Here is a 20,951-nt window from a genome sequence, read left to right on the forward strand (position 1 = left end):
ACTACGCACGCGCGCTCGTCCCCAAGCGCCGCTTTCCACCTCGCGCCTGGACTCCAACCGCCTTTGCCCGCGAGGCTCATCCCGAAGCCCCGCCCCCTTACCTAGCACACTTCCCGGATCTTTGGCGCATGCGCATTGACTAGAGAACGGGTAATACCCTTCCGCCACCTGGCAAAGAGTCCCTACGGGAATAGTGTTGGTTGCGTTGATCGTCCGGCTAGTGGGCGTCCAGCAATCGCTGTTTAGGCGCTGGAGGTGTGAAAACCTGATTTTTGGTTCCTTACTTTGTACTGAGGGAGAGTGTAAAGGTATTTAGATGAAAAATACAACTTCAGGTAGTGGCCATCTCAAGGACAAGAGCAGGGTGGGGGGCGGGAGGGGACAGCGAGGGGGACAGAGGCGCCCAGGGCGATCGGGGCGCGGCTAACGGCAGGTGCCCAGGGCCTGAGCTGGGACGGGCATTTCCTGGGTGTCCTGCATGGGCACTTGGTCCCAGGACCGAATTCTGCCCGTGAGTGTGAAATGGCCCGCTGCTCACTTAACGATGCCTAACACAATGTGAAGCCTGCGCCAAAATTATCCTTTATCATTTAGGGCATGAAGAAAAGTCTGCGTGTTCAGTACAGACGCGCTGTTTGCTTTCTGGAATGTTTCGGGTGCACAGCCCGTGGTGGTGGAGAGTGGACCGCACTGTGCTTGATGCCTTTAGGGGGAGCTCCGTTGCCTCGTTCATGATACCCAGATTACTAACTTCACTTTTTTGGCACAATTTTTACTTATTGGGAAGGAGAGGGACGCAGAGCGGTCTTGCTGGTTCACCCCCGAGACGCCCACGACAGCCAGGGCTGGCTCACAAGTCCTGGGGCGCATTGAGTGAGGTGCGGTCGCCGGGACCTGCGTGGGCGTCGTTTCTGAAATCCTTGCAGGGGTCAGGGGCTGGCGCTGGGACACCGGGCAGCCCCACCGGCGAGGCTGGCGTCCCAGCTGCTGCGTTTCCCGCCAGCTCCCTGGCCAGGGGCCCGAGCAGAGGAAGACGGCCTGTGTGGGAGGCCTGGGTGGGGTCCTGGCTCCTGGCTTCAGCCTGGCCCAATCGCAGACATTTGGGAAGCGAACCAGCAGACGGAAGATCTCTGTCTCTGTCTCTGTCTCTCTCTTTTTTTTTTTTTTTTTTGACAGGCAGAGTGGACAGTGAGAGAGACAGAGAGAAAGGTCTTCCTTTGCCGTTGGTTCACCCTCCAATGGCCGCCGCGGCTGGCGCACCATGCTGATCCGATGGCAGGAGCCAGGTGCTTCTCCTGGTCTCCCATGGGGTGCAGGGCCCAAAGACTTGGGCCATCCTCCACTGCACTCCCGGGCCACAGCAGAGAGCTGGCCTGGAAGAGGGGCAACCGGGACAAAATCTGGTGCCCCAAGCGGGACTAGAACCCGGTGTGCCGGCGCCGCAAGGCGGAGGATTAGCCTAGTGAGCCGCGGTGCCGGCTTCTGTCTGCCTCTCCTTCTCTCTCTATGTAACTCTGACTTTTAAATAAATAAATCTTTTTTAAAAAGTTTTATTTGAAAGTGTTACTGAGAAGGGAGAGAGAGAGAGACTCTTGCATCCGCTGTTTCGGTCCCCAAATGGTCACAGCAGCTGGGGCGGGGCCAGGCCACAGTCAGGACCTGGAGCTCCATCCAGGTCTCCCAGGTCAGTGCCCAGCGTCTGCTGCTCTGCCGAGTGCACTGTCAGGGAGCTGGATCAGAAATGGAACAGCAGGCGCTGGGCTGCTGGCCTCACACTGTGGCTTAGCCTGCTGCGCCAGCACCAGGATAACATTCTTAGCGAGAGCCTTTGGCTGGTGATACATTGTTATCAGATCCGCCCCAGGGCATCAGGGCCTGAAGCACCACCCAGTGATGGTAGCAGCCTCGGGGATCCTTGCCTGCTCCCAGGATTGCCAGGGAGGAGGGGCCAGGTTTCATTTATAATTAGGTAGGGAGTCACTAGGGTGATGGTCAGGGGAAAGAACCGAATTTACATTTGTGGAGATCACTTGGGGGGGGGGGGCGCAGGGAAGGGGCTACAGGGCAAGAGTGAGAGGTTGGAAGCCCAGATTCCAGGGGAAAGACCAAGGGGGCAGCAGCAGGTGGCAAGCAGTGGTCAGTGGTCAGGGCCACTTGCTTTCTGAAGGTGCAGCTCGAAATAGTGTTTCTTGGCCAGCATCCTGTATGAGCGCCCGTTCCAGGCCAGGCTTCTCCATGGCTGATCCAGTTCCCACTAAGGAGCCTGGGAAGGCAGCAGCAGATGGCCCAGTGCTTGGACCCCTACACCCAACATGGAAGACCCGGATGGAGTCCCAGGCTCCTGGCTTTGGCCTGGTCCAGCCCAGACTGTAGCGACCATTTGGGAAGATCTTTGTCGGGGTCGGCGCTGTGGCATAGCGGGTAAAACTGCTGCCTGCAATGCCAGCATCCCATATGGGCACCAGTTCAAGTCCCGGCTGCTCCACTTCCAATCCAGCTCCCTGCTATGGCCTGGGAAAGCAGTGGAAGATGGCCCAAGTGCTTGGGCTCCGGTTCCTGGTTCCTGGTTCCTAGCTTTGGATTGGCACAGCTCTGGCTGTTGGGGAGTGAGCCAGTGGGTGGAAGACCTCTCTCTCTGTCTCTACCTCTCTGCCTTTCAAATAAATAAATCTTTAAAAAAAAAAAAAAAACAACTCTCTCTGTCTCCATCTCCCCGCCTCTCTCTTTAGCTTGCTCTTTCTTGTTTTTTTTTTTTTAATATTTATTTATTTATTTGAAAGTCAGAATTACCCAGAGAGGAGAGGCAGAGAGAGAGAGAGGTCTTCCACCCACTGGTTCACTCCCCAATTGGCCACAATGGCCAGAGCTGTGCCGATCTGAAGCCAGGAGCCAGGAGCTTCTTCCAGGTCTCCCACGTGGGTGCAGGGGCACAAGGACTTGAGCCATCTTCTACTGCTTTCCCAGGCCACAGCAGAGAGCTGGACTGGAAGTGGAGCAGCTGGGACTTGAACCGTCACCCAAATGGGATGCTGACACTGCAGATGGCGGCTTCACCCACTACACCATAGCGCCAGCCCCCTGACTTTCAAATAGATAAATATTTTTTAAGATTTTTAAAAATTTATTTATTTTGACAGATAGAATTACAGACAACGAGAGAGAGAGAGACAGAGAGAAAGGTCTTCCTTCCATTGGTTCACTCCCTAGATGGCCACGACAGACAGAGCTGCACCGATCCGAAGCCAGGAGCCAGGTGCTTCTCCTGGTCTCCCATGGGGTGCAGGGCCCAAGCACCTGGGCCATCCTCCACTGCCTTGCTGGGCCACAGCAGAGAGCTGGCCTGGAAGAGGGGCAACCGGGACAGAATCCGGCACCCCGACCGGGACTAGAACCCGGCGCCCATATGGGATGCTGGTGCCACAGGCAGAGGATTAACCTAATGCGCCACGGCGCCGACCCCTCAAATAAATATTCTTTAAAAAATATTCTGTTTTGATAGGAGTGGAATTAGTACATGGAGGAAGTAAAAGGAAGTTAAATAACTCCTGGAGGAGGCTGAGGAGACGCCTCAACACACATGGAAGCCTTGACTAGCGCCCACACCTGAGGAACGTCAGTGGGACACTGACACAGTCGAGGTCCGTCCTTGAGTTAACAGCACAACACCACGCTCGCGGCCATGTTCATTGTACTGTGGCGGAAACTCGGCCGGCTGAAGGATATAGGAGGGTACTTCCAAAAATTTTATGGTAAATGGAACTAAAAGATAAGTTTATTTTGGTGAAAAAAAAAATCTTTGAAATCCACACATCTCAGGGGGCCTCAAAATGTCCATGGAAAATACGCATAATGAGGAAGCTATGCATGGATGGCAGAGTTTTCACCAAAATTAATGTCTTTAATTTATTTCAGAAAATGTTTTATTTTCATCTACTTTAAAGGAAGAGCTACAACGAGGGGAAGACAGGAGGAGAGAGTGAGCTTATATCCACTGGTTCACTCCCGAAATGGCCACAGCAGCCAGAGCTGGGACCGGAACTCCATCTGGGTCTCTCCCACACACTTCCCAGGGGCATTGGCAGGGAGCGGGATCAGAAGTGGAGCAGCCGTGAGTCCACCCTGGCACTCATCTGGGATGCCGGTCCTGAGGCAGTGGCTTAACCGCTGCACAACTGCACCAGCTCCTCTCAAAAGCTTTTTAAAATTAATTGCAAATGCAGAGAAACAGAGATCTTCCTTCTGAAGAGTTAAAATTGTATATGTGCGGGTGTAAAAAGTTAAGCTTAAGCTTACAGGTTTAAACCTTCCTGGTACAGCTGTAAAAATAAGACAGAGTGAAGTAGCACCTTGACAGTAGGGATTCCATTTTGGAGCACTTGAGACTCCATTCTGAGAAAGCACCCCCCACCGTGAGACTCTGGTCTGAAACTATGATCTCAAATAGTCGGACAATAGCAGTGCACTACATCACCCTTGGCAACACACAAAAACCCCCTAGCATGATTGCTCAAGCTTAAAAGTAAAAAGGTTACACCTGGGTTACCTGGACTAATAATAAAGATATAATTTGTCTATGTCTTAAGATCATAATTGCTGATTGTAAGACTTTAGCAACCGCTTAACAACCGTGTATTCTCTTCCCCTTCCCGGTTTTGCGGTTTTTGCCTTTATAAACCCTAACCTTTGGTTATTCGGGGCTGCTCTGCTCATGATGATCAGACAGCCCCAGCATGCTGGATAATCAATAAAGCTTCCCCTTGCTGTTTGCATAAGAGATGTCTCTTGGTGACGTTTTTCGGGCAGTCGACTCTAACATTTGGAGGCCCCAGCGAGATCTGACTGCTGCCTGCAGACGTCTCCAACGGATATCTCTCGGGGTAAGTGCAGGCGCCTATTTGTGTTGTCGGCCGGCTTATTTGTGGTTTGTGTCTCTTCATTCTGGATTTTGGTAGTTTGTGAGCGCTCTAGGGTTTTGGGAACTGTGCTGGTGTAGTAGCTGCTGGGACAGGGCGTGAGCCCTTCCTGGCTGTGGCCGGCAGACGTGCCCGGGGGCCACAGGCTACGGCCCTGAGGGACGCCTCAGGAGGACAAAGGAAGGCTGGGGACGCCCAGATACTTCCGACGGGGCAGGCGTGGAGTCTGCATTCCCAGCACAGACGGGGTGGCCGGTAAGGCCTTCTTATTATTAGTCTTTTGTAGTTGTAAGGTGCTTTCTTGGTTGTCTTGTTGTTTGTTGATTGTATTCTCTTGTCATTTAGCATTGTATGGGGCGCTGTGATGGCTCCCATTTGGTAGATTTGGAATCTGCATTTGTATTGCCAGCATGGTCGCGTGACTCTGAAGTGGTTCTGGAGTCTGCATTTGTAGGTTCTGAAGTGGTTCCGGAGCTTGCATTTGTATTACCGGCATCCTCACAGGGCTCTGAGGCGGTTCCAGAGTCTGTGTTTGTATTGCCAGCATCATCGCGACCAGTAGTTTATCTCAATTCCTTTATGGACACTTTGTGTGGTTGTTGTGTGCTGATTCTCTACACTGTTTGTCTGTTCGTGTACATTGTGTTGTCTGCTAACATGGGCCAGACTGTGTCTACACCTTTGTCTCTAACTTTGAATCATTGGTAGTAGGTAAGCGACCGGGCACATAACCTCTTTGTCAGTCAAGAAGGTAAAGTGACAGTCTTTCTGTGCCTCTGAATGGCCAGCTCTCGGAGTGGATTGGCCCCCTGGAGGGCTCTCCATTTACCACTCATTCGCCAAGTGAAAGAGGCCGTTCTCCTGCCTGGCCGTCATGGGCACCCAGACCGGGATTTTGAGAAAACATCGGAGGTCAGTATTCCTTCCCTCAAGCGGGACCGGATCTGTGGAAGTGACCGTTGAGTGTCTGGCACCCCACAGCTCTCCGAGAACGCGGAGTCCCCCCGGCCACGGCTTAGCTACGGCCGAAACTCCAGAGGGATTGTAAGGAATGGGAGGGAAATTAGGAAGGGCAGTTGGCTGAGAGCCTGGAGACCCCCTGAGCTCGCTTTGGCTTCCCGGCGGCCGGACTGCGACCCGAGGACCAGGTCTCTCTCTCGGAGGGACGCCTGGTCACGCTGCCTACTGCTACGCGAGCAGGGCTTAGCTTCGGTCGAGGCTAATATTGGCCCTCCAGGTAAACTCAGACAACTAGGTAGTGGGTAACCTTGAGTGATAGGAGATTTCAAACCCCACTCAGCCCCCAGACATGAGGAGCTTCATTGCTTTCTGCCTTCCTCCTCCTCCCGGGGGGGGGGGGGGGGAGCTCCCTCCCCCACTCTTTTGCTCTCCTCATCTCCATTCCTATACCACTGGCGAGGAGAAAGGGAGAGGGAAATTCCACAGGTCTCTCCACCTGGGGAAAAGCTGTTACCTGTTACCTGCTAACCCTTTCCAACCGGGTAAAAAGTTTTCCGTCTTTGCAGCTTATGGTAGCTCTGGTGCGTCTTAAAAGTTTTTTTGTGAACTATTACTGTTGCTAAGCTTTGATTGCCTGAGGACTAAATCTGGAAAAGAGCTAAAGTTAACTATCTGTTGTAATTGACTGAGTGTCTACAGTAGTCCTAATTGATCTGGCTTTGGTTAAATTATAGGAGGTTCCCAACACTCTTAGTAAAACGGCGCACCTACCCAACCCCACGATTAGTCCTGCCAGGCCCCGGTGTGTGCAGTCTTCCCTGTAAATGGGGGACCACAGCCTTTCTCTGCACTCCAAATATCTCTAGGCAGAGCCCCCACCCCAGGGCTGCTTCTTTTTCCTCTCCTGGAGGAATTTCCAATTCAATACCACTGCTGACCTTACCTAAGGGAGCCAGAACCTTAAGCCATTAACCCTTTCCAACCTGATGGGTTTTTCTCTTTGCAGCTAATAAAAACCTAAACAATGGGTTCATATGCTGATAATCAGCTCTTTTCTGTGCTGCTGTCCCTGACTCATCTGAGAGCGTTCACCTGTCTTGAAGGTTTCGCGTTTTTCTATTGCCATTAGAGTCTTGATTGGAAAAACTACAATGTGAAGTTGTTTACATTGTTTATCTGTTTTTAATGTCTGAGTGATTACCCAACTGATCAGAAATGTACTAATTTTGGCTAAATGGTTTGACTCTCTGACAGCTTAAATTCTAAACCGAGTCTTCCAACTTTGGGCTTCCAGTCGGATCCCTGGAACTCTCAAAGGATGAGACTCTAAATTTGTTAAAGTAACAGCTGCTTGGGTCAATTCAAATTATATAAAATATATTAAAATATTATAAGTGATGTCAGACCTATGCTGTATTTATGTTTTTGCTTTCCAGCTAAAGCGGTCTTATAAAAATAAGAGTAAAATTCTGTGTATACAAGCCTTTATGTTGTTAACTAAAGTAAGCCAATGCAGATTGGTTCAAAAAATTGAGGTAATGCAAACGCCCTTAAGTTTGCTCAGTGGCTGGCTTGCTCAGTTTTACATGTCTTTGATATGCTTTAAACTTGTTTCTCTTAATGAGGAAGATCTTTTCAAAGTTGTAAACATGCACTAATGTTTGCTGTCCAGGAGGTGTTATCCTCATGTTACTTAAAAATATAAAAATGTAATTTTAACTTTTATTTCAGATAATGGTGTGGTATTCATTAATAACTCAGTGTCTTAAGTCATCTAGGCATCAGTGCTAAATAAAACTTGGAAAAATATATTATATATACTTTTAACATCTCAAATTCAATAAAAAAAAACTGTTTGAGTTTGTTAACATGTATTCGCATAGGTTGTCCATACATGACAATTCAAGGCTATATAAAAGTAACTATGAGCATAAAGTTTCAAAAGGTGTAAACAAGTCATAAAAAGTTTTAAAATGTTTATAATTTTAAAATATTATTTACAGAGTTAAGTGCTAATGCTAAAATTACACTGACCTAAAGTTAAAGTCTAATCTTCTGTTATAACAATGGGGTTTAAAAAAAAAAAGTGTACTAATATTAGTAAATATCTAAAAATAGTCTAAATCATAAATCTTAAAATCTGTTTTTGCAAAAACTGTAACGTCTATTTTAACAGTGTCTGCTTAATCGGTTACTCTGCCATTTCTAGAGTTAGGTCTTGTAAGCTCTTTTTGACTCTGTTAAATAATTCTAAATTATGTAAACTCTTATATACAAGGTTTTTTTTTTATTTCTGGTTTATTCGACAACAAGAGACATAAAATTCATGTTAATCCATTGTGTACTCTACTGTCTCTGTTAAGTTATGGTTATGTGGCAGATGCTAGAAAACTGGGTTCCAGAAACCCAAGAAAGCTCTAGTGTCCACAGGCTACACGGTAAATACCCGGAAGCCAAAGAATGGCAGAGAACTCTGCCATAATTTCTCCTCTAAGTCGGGCTACGCAGTAAACACTGGTTAAACTGCCAGTTAAATCTAAAAGCCCAGAAAGTCAGGCTAGAGACCCAACTCGCTGCCTCACTTCTCCTCTTTTCTCTTCCAGAAGGGAAGTTACTACCATTCTGCAGGACTCTCCACTGTGATGTACGGTTTGATCCCCAGACCTTATGTAAGGGATGACTGACCTTTTCTGTAATAATGCCTGGCCACAGTGTAGGGCCCCCAACAACAACAACAACAACAACAACAACAAAGGTTAAACTATAAAATAATGTAACAACTAAATCAATTTTTGGGTGTAAAAAGTTACACTGACGACCTCAAAGTATGCAAGCAGGTCACCACAGTTGATCTTACCTAAAGGGTCATAGTTCTCCTCATGGGCACAGTCTTAACTCACAGGAAAATACTAAGTGTCAGAATTTGCCCATGACCATAGTTTTTCTAGCTCACCCTGATATTTAAAAAAATCTCCAAAAATCAGGATTGGGTTGAGCACCCCCTTGACTGACATCATAGAGGCTGACTCCTTGGTCTACTTTATTAGAGACCAGGAAAATGCGGAGCAAGCTAGCAATGTAGGGATGGGCAACAGGCCAATCAATGGCTGCTTTACACGGTGATCTGCCGTCAAGGAGACCCAGCAAAGCCAGTGCACCCCAAACCTGTGCACCTGTTGCTGATATAAGGAGCCAGGGCGTTGGGCAAGCAGCTGTCGTGACAGCAAATGCCTTCTGTCAGCCCTGCCAAGAGCACAGCCACTGGACACGGAACTGCCCTGGGTGTCGAAGGACTCCTGGTTCAGAACTACAGACCCTGTGGCCCCGAGCTAAAAAGCCTTTGGCTCTGCCCAGCCTCTGCCCAGCTTCCAATTCCAGCCACTGCTACTGGGGATGGCTTAGGGTCAGTAAAACGTAAGTTGCCTATTTCTATCAGCCTCCTATTTAACTCTCCTAGTCCAGCCATGTAATGCGAGTCAACAGGGTGCCTCCCTTAAAGGAGATTTGCATCTCTTACAATTTTCTTAACAGCACCCCATGGATAGGTCTGGGCCTCACACACCCTGCCAGGCCTTAAAAGTCTATCCAATAGTCCAGGGGGAAGTGGTCCCCTCCACTCCTGTACTGAAACTATAGATGCTTCTCCTTACACCGTGTGTTTTTAATGCCCTTATTTGTTTTGTCTCTAACAGACTAAAAGCTGTTAACTCCAAATGGTCGTCAGACAAGGCTTCCAGCCCATTCCACTGGACTACCTGAACAGCCCTCTGGACCAAGCAGTACAGTCTTTCCAAGGCCACTGTTGCACACCATAAGACAGGTAGCAAGAGGAAATACCCAAATCCCCCTCGACGCCCACATGCCAGCTTTGAAGAAGTTACAGAAGACGGAACTCCATCCATAATCCCAAAGAAGAATTTTGGGTATTACCTCTTGAGGAAAAAATATTAGGCAGAAAGTCAGTTATGAGCTTATGTGTGTGTGACATAAAGGCCTAATGTGTCCAGCATATGCATCTGCATCTCAGTCATCCTGACAATGTTTCATGGGCAGCCCAGCCTTTGCATCCTGCCCTGCCCCCTTCTACCTGATAACCTGCCAGGTGGAGGTCCCCGCCCCTTCTGCCTGACAAATCTTCCACAATCTCCCAGATGTAGCCCAGTATCTGCATTTCAGTATTACAGAACAGGCGGGGGTTGGATCTCATTTTCATGAGGGGGGGTGTGTGTTATGTGCGGCCCTAAAGGAAAAATGTTATTTTTATGCTGACTAAACCCAGGTAGTTAGAAACTTCATGGCCAAACTCAGAAAACGACTGGAAAAATGGCAACAGGAGAGGAAAACTCAACAAAAATGGTTTGAGTCATGGTTCGGCCAGTCCCCATGACTTACTACTCTACTGTCAGCCCTAGCAGGACCCTTAATTGTTCTACTCCTAATTGTAACCATAAGACCTTGTGTGTTAAACAGACTCATCACCTTCGTGCGGAAACAAGTTAAAAATGTTAAACTCATGATCATAAGACAACAATATGTCACATTAAAAAAACATAAATAATCTCTAAGATTAGAGATCCTCACAACAAGGAGTGGGGAATGAAGAGTTAAAATTGTATATGTGCGGGTGTAAAAAGTTAAGCTTAAGCTTACAGGTTTAAACCTTCCTGGTACAGCTGTAAAAATAAGACAGAGTGAAGTAGCACCTTGACAGTAGGGATTCCATTTTGGAGCACTTGAGACTCCATTCTGAGAAAGCACCCCCCACCGTGAGACTCTGGTCTGAAACTATGATCTCAAATAGTCGGACAATAGCAGTGCACTACATCACCCTTGGCAACACACAAAAACCCCCTAGCATGATTGCTCAAGCTTAAAAGTAAAAAGGTTACACCTGGGTTACCTGGACTAATAATAAAGATATAATTTGTCTATGTCTTAAGATCATAATTGCTGATTGTAAGACTTTAGCAACCGCTTAACAACCGTGTATTCTCTTCCCCTTCCCGGTTTTGCGGTTTTTGCCTTTATAAACCCTAACCTTTGGTTATTCGGGGCTGCTCTGCTCATGATGATCAGACAGCCCCAGCATGCTGGATAATCAATAAAGCTTCCCCTTGCTGTTTGCATAAGAGATGTCTCTTGGTGACGTTTTTCGGGCAGTCGACTCTAACACTTCCACTGGTTCACTCCCCAAATGCCCACGACAACCAGAACTTGGCCAGGCCAAAGCCAGGGCTCTGGGTCTTCCACATGCTTAAGTTATCCCCAGCTGCCTGCCAGGGTGCACAGATGCAGGAAGCTGGAGTTAGCAGCGTGCCCCCGACTTGAACCCGGGGACCCCAACACGGGATGCGGTGCCCCAAGCAGCATCCTGACCCCTGCCCCTTCTCAGAGGTTTGGAAGCACCTTCATGTGGGAACTCTGTACTGTTTCTGCAACTTTTCTCTAAGTCTAAAGTATTTTTAAAATTTATATCTTATTTGAAAGGCAGAGTTACAAGAGGAAGAGGGAGGGAGGGAGGGAGGTCTTCCACCCATCAGTTTCACTCCCCAAATGGCCGCAATGGGCGCCGCGGCTCACTAGGCTAATCCTCTGCCTTGCGGCGCCGGCACACCAGGTTCTAGTCCCGGTCGGGGCGCCGGATTCTGTCCCGGTTGCCCCTCTTCCAGGCCAGCTCTCTGCTGTGGCCAGGGAGTGCAGTGGAGGATGGCCCAGGTGCTTGGGCCCTGCACCCCATGGGAGACCAGGAAAAGCACCTGGCTCCTGGCTCCTGCCATCGGATCAGCGCAGTGCGCCGGCCGCAGCGCGCTGGCCGCGGCGGCCATTGGAGGGTGAACCAACGGCAAAGGAAGACCTTTCTCTCTGTCTCTCTCTCTCTCACTGTCCACTCTGCCTGTCAAAAAATAAAATTAAAAAAAAAATGGCCGCAATGGGCAGAGCTGCGCCGATCTGAAGCCAGGAGCCGGGAGCTTCTTCCAGGTCTCCCACGCGGGTGCAGGGGCCCAAGGACTTGGGCCATCCTCCACTGCTTTCCCAGGCCACAGCAGAGAGCTGGGGCGGAAGTGGAGCGACCATACGGGATGCCAGCACTGCAGGTGGCAGCTTTACCTGCTAAGGCACAGCACCGGCCCCTGAAGTATTTTGAAGTAAGCTTGAAGAAAATTCTGAAATGATGCTAATCTCCCCTTGATAACAATCCTCACTCGCCCACTTGTAGATGGAGCACACGGCTGATTAATGGAGCCGCTGATTTGAGAGGGAGCCTGGAGAGGAGGGGCTTCTTGGCAGGGAGTGCTGGGTTGGGAGCCCATGGATGCCCCAGCAGAGATGTGCACTTGGGGTTGCGTGAGTCTGGCACTCACAGAAGTTTGGGGCTGGAAGCCTAAATGTGGGGACTGTCAGAACAGAGGTGGCACTGGAAGTCACGCAGTGAATGACATCACCTGGGACGTGAGAGAAGATGGAGAAGGACCTGAGCCTTGAGACCCCCAACATCTAGGGTTCAGATGGGAAGAACCCAGCAGAGGAGTCGGATGCTGGCGCCCTCATACAGGCATTAGTTCGAGTCCTGGCTGCTCCACTTCTGATCCAGCTCCCGGCTGAGGAGCTTGGGAAAGAAGATGGCCCACGTGCTTGGATCCCTGCACCCGCCTGGGAGCCCAGGAAGAAGCTATAGTGCTATTGTAACAAGAGAATGATACTGAAGAATGGGAGTGTCTTGGTGTATGGGCTTCCTGTTGCTATTGTAACAAGTTACCAAACATAGTGGCTGAAAACAACACAAAGTTATTATTAGCCTACAGCCAGAGAAAGTGGACCGGCAGGGCTGTTTCTGAGGGAGGCTCCAAGCTGGAATCCGTTCCCCGCCTTCACCAGCGCCTCAAGGACAACTACATTGCTTGGCTCTGGCTCACAGCCCCTTATCCAAGTTCAAGCTCAGCAGGGTCCCATCTCCTCGCTGACCCCTGTGCCCACCCTCACATCCCGTACCCAGGAGACCTTCCTGCCTACCTCCCGTGATTGCACTGGGCCCACCAGATAACCCACGATCACCTCCTCAAGTCAAGTGCCAGGGTGGACTCACGGCTGCTCCACTTCTGATCCTGCTCCCTGCCAATGCCCCTGGGAAGTGTGTGGGCCCCTTCCCCCTGTGTGGGAGAGACCCAGATGTGTTCCGGTCCCAGCTCTGGCTGCTGTGGCCATTTCAGCTGTGTGGTTACTACGCTTCTTGGGATGCCCGCATCCCACATCAGGGCCCCTGGTTCAAGTCCCGGCCCCACCGCTTCCGATCCAACCTCCTGCTTGTGTGCATCCTGCGTGGCAGCAGATGACGGCTCAAAAACTCGGGTCCCAGCCACCCATGTGGGAGACCTGGGCTGAATTTGCAGCTCCTGGCTCCAGCCTGGCCCACCCCCCGCTGCTGTGGACATCTGGGGAGTGAACCAGCGGATGGAAGGACTGTCTCTCACTGCCTTGCAAGTAACATAAACATAAAAATATTTTTTGAAGATTTATTTATTTGAAAGTCAGAGTTTGAGAGAGAGAGAGAGAGAGAGAGAATCTTCCATCCGCTGGGCTAGTTGACTCCCCAAATGGCCACAACAGCCGGAGCTGTGCCGATCTGAAGCCAGGAGCCAGGAGCTTCTTCCAGGTCTCCCACACAGGTGCAGGGGCCCAAGGACTTGGACCATCTTCTGCTTTCCCAGGCCACAGCAGAGAGCTGGGGTGGAAGTGGAGCAGCTGGGACTTGAACCAGCGCCCATATGAGGTGTCAGCACTGCAGGCAGTGGCTTTATCTGCTGTGCTACAGCGCCAGCCCCAATAAAAATTTTTTTAAAAGAACTTTAACCCCAGCTGCAAACTCTGTTTTGCTGTACATAGCAAAATGTTCAAAGTTTCCAGGGATTAGGGTATGGGTGTCTTTGGAAGTCACTGATGACTCAAGAGAATAAGGAGTGATGATCCCACAGTCTGTGGGCAGAGCAGGGAGATGGGATCCAGCACACAGACAAGCAAGACAGATGACCCACTGAACAACGGAAAGCGAGGGAGACGAAGTGTTCTGGCAGCTTCCCGTTTCCAGTGGACTGAAGCTGAGGAGGGGCTGGCACTGTGCCAGTGGGCTAAGTCCTGCCTGTGACCCTGGCATCCTGTATCAGTGCTAGTTTGCATCCAAGCTGCTCCACTTCTTTATTTTAAGATTTTTTTAAAATTATTTATTTGAAAGAGTTACAGAGAGAGAAAGACAGAGGTCTTCCATCCACTGGTTCCCTCCCTAAATGGTCACAATGGCCAGCGCTGAGCCAATCCCAAGCCAGGAGCCAGGAACTTCTTCCAGGTCTCCCACATGGGTGCAGGGGACCAAGGACTTGGGCTGTCTTCCACTGCTTTCCCAGGCCACAGCACAGAGCTGGATTGGAAGTAGAGCAGCCGGGACTCAAACCGGCACCCATATGGGATGCCGATGGGTGCCGGCACTGCAGGCAGTAGCTTTACCCACTACGCCACAACTGGCTGCTCCACTTTGAATCCAGCTCCCTGCTAATGCACCTGGGAAAGCAGCGGAAAATGGCTCAAGTACTTGAGTCCCTGCACCCACATGGGAGACCCAGAAGCAGTCCTGGTTCCTGACTTCAGATCGGTTCAGCTCCAGGAATTGCTGCCACCTGGGGAGTGAACCAGCAGATGGAAGACCTCCCTGTGTCTTTCCCTCTCTCTGTCTGTAACTCTGCCTCTCAAATACAGAAATAAATAAAATATTTAAAGAAAAACTATTCTGAAAAGAAAGGAAGTGGGTGGCTGAGCCAGCGCTGAGGGTGAGAGGCTGGAGATGAGGAGACAGAGGTGCGGGAGCCGCGCTCGGCTTCCCCATCCACGCAGCGGTGACGGACAGAACACGGGGTGGTTCCTGCACCGCTCAGCCTGCAGCCTGGACAAACGGCAATGGCCTGAGCTCACCGGGCAGGGTGGGGACAGGTGTCCACGGGCAGCCTGAGCCTCACAGGAGGCAGAGTAGGAGAACTGTCGGGAAGTGTTAGGAGGTTTGGGGGTGGCAAAGGATGAGAACTGGTGGGGCTGAGGTGTGCAAAGCTGGATCGGAACCGAGGAGCTGTGGGCGAGGGGCCGCTGAGACCCCACCACGATGCACTCTGGGCTGATTGATGGGACACTCTGTCCTGTACCGAGCAGAGACCTGCACCACAGGGACAGGGAGTGACAGCAAAGAGGAGACCGAGACCACAGGGAGCCATGGGCAGAGGCCAGGGACAGGGAGAGTCAAGGGCCATGACACAGTTGCACACAGGACTGCAAGGAGGCGGGGACAGGGACCTGGGGAGAGGGACACAGAAACCCAGGTGAGACCCAGCATCCAGAGAGAAATGGAGACAACAGTCAGGAATAGCGCTCGGTGCCGCTCTCGACGTGCCCAGCAGGGGGCGCCCGAGACTCCTTTCCCTGGAGCCCCAACACTCGCACACCTCCAGCTCATCCAATGGCTATTTTTACACAGTGTCACTGGACACTGCGGGCTGGACAGCCAGCGCCTGTGTGCCCTTGGGTTCCCAAGTGACCCTGCAGCATCTTCCCAGTTCCTGGCACGCCCCGCCTCCTCTCTGCCCTATTCAGGGCGATCGCTCAGGCCCGCTTGCTCTCAGAAATCCTCACAAGGAACCCAGCTAGTGACCCCGGGACAGACTCCAGCGAGGGGACAGGGCGTGGGGTGCAGCTGTGGACGCGACCCCAGGACAAGGCAAGCGCAACAATACGGACGCAATCAGGAGTGACCGTCTCCCAGACTCGGGGATGTGACCCCCAGGGACCAGAAGTCACACCCTGGGACTGGTGCTGGCGGTCACTCAGCCATGCGGGCAAAGAAGGAGGCCCAGGGAAGAGAGGGGAGCCCCAGGGACAGCCAGGGACAGGGACACCAAGAGCTGAGAGATGCGTGAGAACAGACCCAGAGAGAAGGGGAGGCCAGGAGAGCGAGGCTGGCAGAAACCAGACCCAGAGGTCCCCAAGCAACAGAGACACCACCCCAGCAGGGCCAGGGACCGAATGCAGTGGCCAAAGACCCAACGCAGAGACCAGAGACCCAGTGCAGAGCCACCGTAGATCTAGGGACCCAGCACAGAGCCAGGGACCCAGGGCAGAGCCAGGGACCCAACACAGTGGCCAGAGACCGGATGCAGTGGCCAAGGACCCAACGCAGAGCCAGGGCAGATCTAGGGACCCAGGGCAGAGCCAGGGACCCACCACAGAATCAGGACTCGACACAGTAGCCAGGGATCCAATGCAGAGCCAAGGATCCAACGTGGTGGCCAGGGACCCAAGGCAGAATCAGGGACCCAGCGCGGTGGTCAGGGGCGGGGGGAGGCGGGAACAGCGGGAGATCGTCCAGTCAGAGCCGAGACAGGTGCGGAGACAGAGGCCCTCCCGGCGGCAGGGGCCCGGCGGCCCGGGGAGGGCCCAGCGCGGGCCCAGCGCGGAGGCGGCGTGGGGGGAAGGGCGGGCGCCCCGGTAGAGGGCGCCCGGTCGCCCGCGGCCCCGCCGGGGTCACGGCGCCCCCTCCCCCGCGGCCTGGCCGGACCGCCGGGCTATTTTTACGCGCGGACACCGGACACCGGGCTGGGGCGGCGGCGGCGGCGGTGGCGGTGGTGGCGGCGGTGGCGGCGGCGGCGGGGCCGCGCCGGGCCGGGCGTCGGGGCCACAGGTCCGTCCACGGGTCGCCGGGGCTGCGCGCGCCATGGAGCCGCCGTGCGGCTGCTGCGAGCGGCTGGTGCTCAACGTGGCCGGGCTGCGCTTCGAGACGCGGGCGCGCACGCTGGGCCGCTTCCCGGACACGCTGCTCGGGGACCCCGCGCGCCGCAGCCGCTTCTACGACGGCGCGCGCCGCGAGTACTTCTTCGACCGGCACCGGCCCAGCTTCGACGCCGTGCTCTACTACTACCAGTCGGGCGGGCGGCTGCGGCGGCCGGCGCACGTGCCGCTCGACGTCTTCCTGGAGGAGGTGGCCTTCTACGGGCTGGGCGCGGCGGCGCTGGCGCGCCTGCGCGAGGACGAGGGCTGCCCGCTGCCGCCCGAGCGCCCCCTGCCCCGCCGCGCCTTCGCGCGCCAGCTCTGGCTGCTCTTCGAGTTCCCCGAGAGCTCGCAGGCCGCGCGCGTCCTCGCCGTGGTCTCCGTGCTCGTCATCCTCGTCTCCATCGTCGTCTTCTGCCTCGAGACGCTGCCCGACTTCCGCGACGACCGCTACGACCCGGGACTGGCCGCCGCGGGCCCGGTGAGGGGAGGGGCCCCGGCTGGAGGGAGGCGGGGCCTGGGGCGAGGTGGGCGGGGTCCTGGCGCACCTGGCCAATCGGAAGGAGAGGCCGGGGGCTGCGCGGGGTGGCCCACCCCGGGGGCCCCCCACCCCCGGCCGCGGGGGGCTGGGCTGGAGGTGGGGCCCAGGGAGGTTTCTCACCCTTGAACCCCGGCCCTCAGAGGGCACTTGGCGCTTGGAGCAGAGCGCAGGAGTTCAGGACCCTCACACCGGGAATCAGTGTGGTGGAGGGGGCCCTGCGAGCTCCGAGGCCAGAGCACCCGGAGCCCCGACACCGGGGCCAGGAGACAGCGAGCTGCAAGCAGGGGACGGCTGGGGACTGCGGTGGGAGACACGGGTCCCACAGATGGGACACCCGCCCCGGGAGAGGGGGGTCAGGTGACCATTATAGCCCGTGCTGGGGGTACCCAGGGCGGGGAAAAGGCAGGGCATCTCGAGGCAGGGCATCTCGGGGTGGGGCGACGGGGACCCGCCCCCTCGAGAAGATCCACCACGGAGTCAACAGGCTGTACCCCACTGAAGCGCCATTTCGGGAATCCCCAGGAGGGAAGGGGCAGAGGTGTGGCACAGCCAGGTCCCCAGGGGCCTCGGGCCGTGACTGCGGAGGGGTCCGTAGAGGGCAGCTGGAAGGAAGCCGCCCGGCACCCCCGCCCTCCCTGAGCCCCCCCCCCCTCCCTGCAGTTCCCGGCGCGGCAGAATGGCTCCAGCCCGGTGCCTGGGGGTCCGCCCCGCCTGCCCTTCAGCGACCCGTTCTTCGTGGTGGAGACTCTCTGCATCTGCTGGTTCTCCTTCGAGCTGCTGGTCCGCCTGCTGGCCTGCCCCAGCAAGGCCATCTTCTTCAAGAACGTCATGAACCTCATCGATTTTGTGGCCATCCTGCCCTACTTCGTGGCCCTGGGCACCGAGCTGGCCCAGCAGCGGGGGGTGGGGCAGCCGGCCATGTCCCTGGCCATCCTGCGGGTCATCCGGCTGGTGCGCGTCTTCCGCATCTTCAAGCTGTCCCGGCACTCCAAGGGCCTGCAGATCTTGGGCCAGACGCTGCGGGCCTCCATGCGTGAGCTGGGCCTCCTCATTTTCTTCCTCTTCATCGGCGTGGTCCTCTTCTCCAGCGCCGTCTACTTTGCCGAGGCAGACCGGGTGGACACCCACTTCACCAGCATCCCCGAGTCCTTTTGGTGGGCCGTGGTCACCATGACCACGGTCGGCTATGGAGACATGGTGCCCGTCACCGTGGGCGGCAAGATCGTGGGCTCGCTGTGTGCCATCGCCGGTGTGCTCACCATCTCCCTGCCGGTGCCCGTCATCGTCTCCAACTTCAGCTACTTCTACCACCGGGAGACGGAGGGCGAGGAGGCCGGGATGTACAGCCACGTGGACACGCAGCCCTGTGACATGCTGGAAGCCAAGGCCAACGGGGGTTTGATGGATGGGGAGATGCCCGAGCTCCCGCCCCCTCTCTGGGCCCCGCCCGGGAAGCACCTGGTCACCGAGGTGTGAGGACAGATGAGGCCTGGAGGATCTCACACCTCTCTGGACCGTGGAGGGGGGAGGGGGAGGGGAGGGGGAGGGGAAGGCCAGCGGAAGGGGGAGTGGCTTTAGGAAGAACTAGGTTACGTGGTGATGACCGGAGCAACACCCAGTCTTCTCGCTGGATCTTGAGCTGTATGATTTGGGGGTGGGGGGCACCTCCTGATGCAGCAGTGAACGGCCATGGGTTGTTGAGCTCAGTTGGGTTGGGGGGCTCGACTGGTTCATGTGGCACTGAGTTGTGCAGTACTCCTGGGGTCTCTGGGGGGTAGTGTGGAGCTAGGATCGGTCATACCCATCGCATGAGTTTCCCAGGTCCGTGTTGGGAAGGGTTGGGTGGTGAGTCTTGTCCAACTGCATTTGTGCAGGGTTGATGGGTTTCCTGGGGCCATCTGGGACAAATTAGGTGGTCACCAGTGCGTTGTTGAGATCGATTACACGGCCATGCTTCGTGTCATTGCATTAAGACGTGTCCAAAATCATGTGGCATTGTGGTTCCTCTAGGGCCGTGTTCTCTTGGGCTCTGTGAGCTTGCGAGCTGTACAGAAAGACAAACGGTCATGTGATAGGATGTTGGCTTCCTAAGTCGTGATGGGTTGGGTTGGGCTGGCACGTGTGAGCGAATGGGCCTCTTGGGTTCTGCGGGTTGAGCTGTGTAGAGTTGTATCACTGTGTGGGTCTTGTGTGGTCAGTTTATCTGGGTCAATGACCAAGGCTCCTAGGACCATGCTGAGTTGGGCTACATTGAGTTCTGTCTCTGAGTCCGAAAGAAACGTTGGGGTGAGCCAGGCTGAGTGTTTGAGTGCCCTAGGGTCACGTCGGGGGGCTTTGTGTTGAGTGGCAGCCCCAGGACCGGGGAAAGCCGTGGTGGGGAGCCATCACGCACCGCGGAGCAAGTGCGGCCCTGGCAGGGCTGGGGTCTGTGTCCAGGCGTTCTGCTGTCCATCCGTCGGGCTCTGGGTGAACCCGGCGCGCCTCCGTCTACCCTGCGCCCGCCTCCTGTCTGTCCACCCCTGCATTTTTGCTGTCAGACGTGAAAGTCAGCTACAAGGGACGGGAAAGGAGGGGGGAAAGCTGAACTCTGTCTGGCTGTGTTGGGGAGGGTGGACAGAAACCAACAGGAGAGGGACAGAGGCCCAGAGAGAGAGACGGAAACCCAGACAAGGGAGACTCAGGGAGAGAGAGAGAGAGAGAGAGAGAGAGAGAGAGAGAGAGAGAGAGAGGACAGAGACCCAGAGGAAGGGATGGAGACCCAGAAGAGGGGGTGGAGGCACCCAGAACTGGAGAAGACCATAGCGCTCCAGACAAAGTGAACCAAATAAGAAAAACGCGCAAGCCGGTGAGCTGGGACCTGAGAGAGGCGCTCCCCCCGCCCCCGCCCAGAGTCGCAGAAACGCTGGCCCAGGGCACGTCGCAGGGCGTCCCCACGGCTCAGGAGGGGGGCTGTGGGCTGGTGGGGAAGGGGCCGGGGGGAGAGGCCCGAGTCTCAGGGCAGGGCGGCGGCTTCCGAAGGTTGCACAGGAGCAGGGCGCGTGGCTGCCTGATGCCACCGCGGCTCCTGAGTGCAGCAGGACGCAGGCACAGCGGGGGGCGATGGGAAGGCATTGGGGTGGGCCAGGTGGCACGGCCCGTTAAGCACTGCCTGGGACCCTCGTCCCATAGCACAGCGCCTGGGGTCAAGTCCCACCTGTGCCCCAGCTTCCTGCTGATGTGCCCGTGCCTCCCGCATGGCCGGTCCAGGTGGCGCTCCTGCCCAGCCCCGGCAGCGGGCGGCTGGGGAGCGTGGCGAGGAAGACCTCACTCCCGCGCTCTCGGTCACTCCGTCCGCCTTCAAATTAATCTTCAAAATGAGAAAAGGGCATTTAGAGAAGGAAGAGGGGCGGTCATGAACACTAAACACAGAGGGCTTCCTATGTGCCAGGCATCGTTCAGAGTACTGTACTGGTATTAATTTATTAAAGCCCACCCACTGGTTTACAAAGTGTGGCTGTTGTTACTTTCAGCTGTAATCTCCCCTCCCCACCCCCTTTTTTGGAGCAAATAAAATGTTCCGTAGAGGGTACCAGAGGAAACCCCAGCCAGAACTGGTCCAGAGCACAGCTCCTTCCCGGTCCCTCTGGGCAATCCAGAATACAGCCGAAGAATCAGTGTGGACACCCCCGATTTCTCCCACTCGCCTCTGGAGATGAGAGAAGGGACAGGTGTGGAACCCCTAGCGGTCACCTCTCTCTGCA

The 20,951-nt window shown here is 54.5% G+C and overlaps 1 protein-coding gene and 1 long non-coding RNA gene across 2 annotated transcripts; both read left to right on the top strand.

Annotated features, from left to right (window-relative positions):
• The first annotated feature begins 45 nt into the window (after nt 1-45).
• Nucleotides 46-11,002, top strand: LOC138846654 (uncharacterized). Its single transcript, XR_011384188.1, has 3 exons — nt 46-255; nt 3,500-5,825; nt 8,477-11,002. It is a non-coding gene; the product is annotated as an uncharacterized lncRNA (long non-coding RNA).
• A 5,505-nt stretch (nt 11,003-16,507) lies between these two features.
• Nucleotides 16,508-20,698, top strand: KCNA7 (potassium voltage-gated channel subfamily A member 7). The gene is made up of 2 exons (XM_051828820.2): nt 16,508-17,151; nt 17,872-20,698. The coding sequence occupies exons 1-2, from the start codon at nt 16,618-16,620 to the stop codon at nt 18,685-18,687; spliced, it is 1,350 nt and encodes a 449-aa protein (XP_051684780.1). The 5' UTR covers nt 16,508-16,617; the 3' UTR covers nt 18,688-20,698.
• The last annotated feature ends 253 nt before the right edge of the window (nt 20,699-20,951 follow it).

Source organism: Oryctolagus cuniculus, chromosome 18 (assembly GCF_964237555.1).
Source record: "Oryctolagus cuniculus chromosome 18, mOryCun1.1, whole genome shotgun sequence".
Classification (NCBI taxonomy): domain Eukaryota; kingdom Metazoa; phylum Chordata; class Mammalia; order Lagomorpha; family Leporidae; genus Oryctolagus; species Oryctolagus cuniculus.

Bases quoted from the DNA above. Each gene is read 5' to 3' on its own strand.
- KCNA7 (XM_051828820.2), top strand. From the start codon at position 16,618: ATGGAGCCGCCGTGCGGCTGCTGCGAGCGGCTGGTGCTCAACGTGGCC. The intron at 17,152-17,871 runs GTGAGGGGAGGG...CCCTCCCTGCAG, and splicing joins GACTGGCCGCCGCGGGCCCG to TTCCCGGCGCGGCAGAATGG.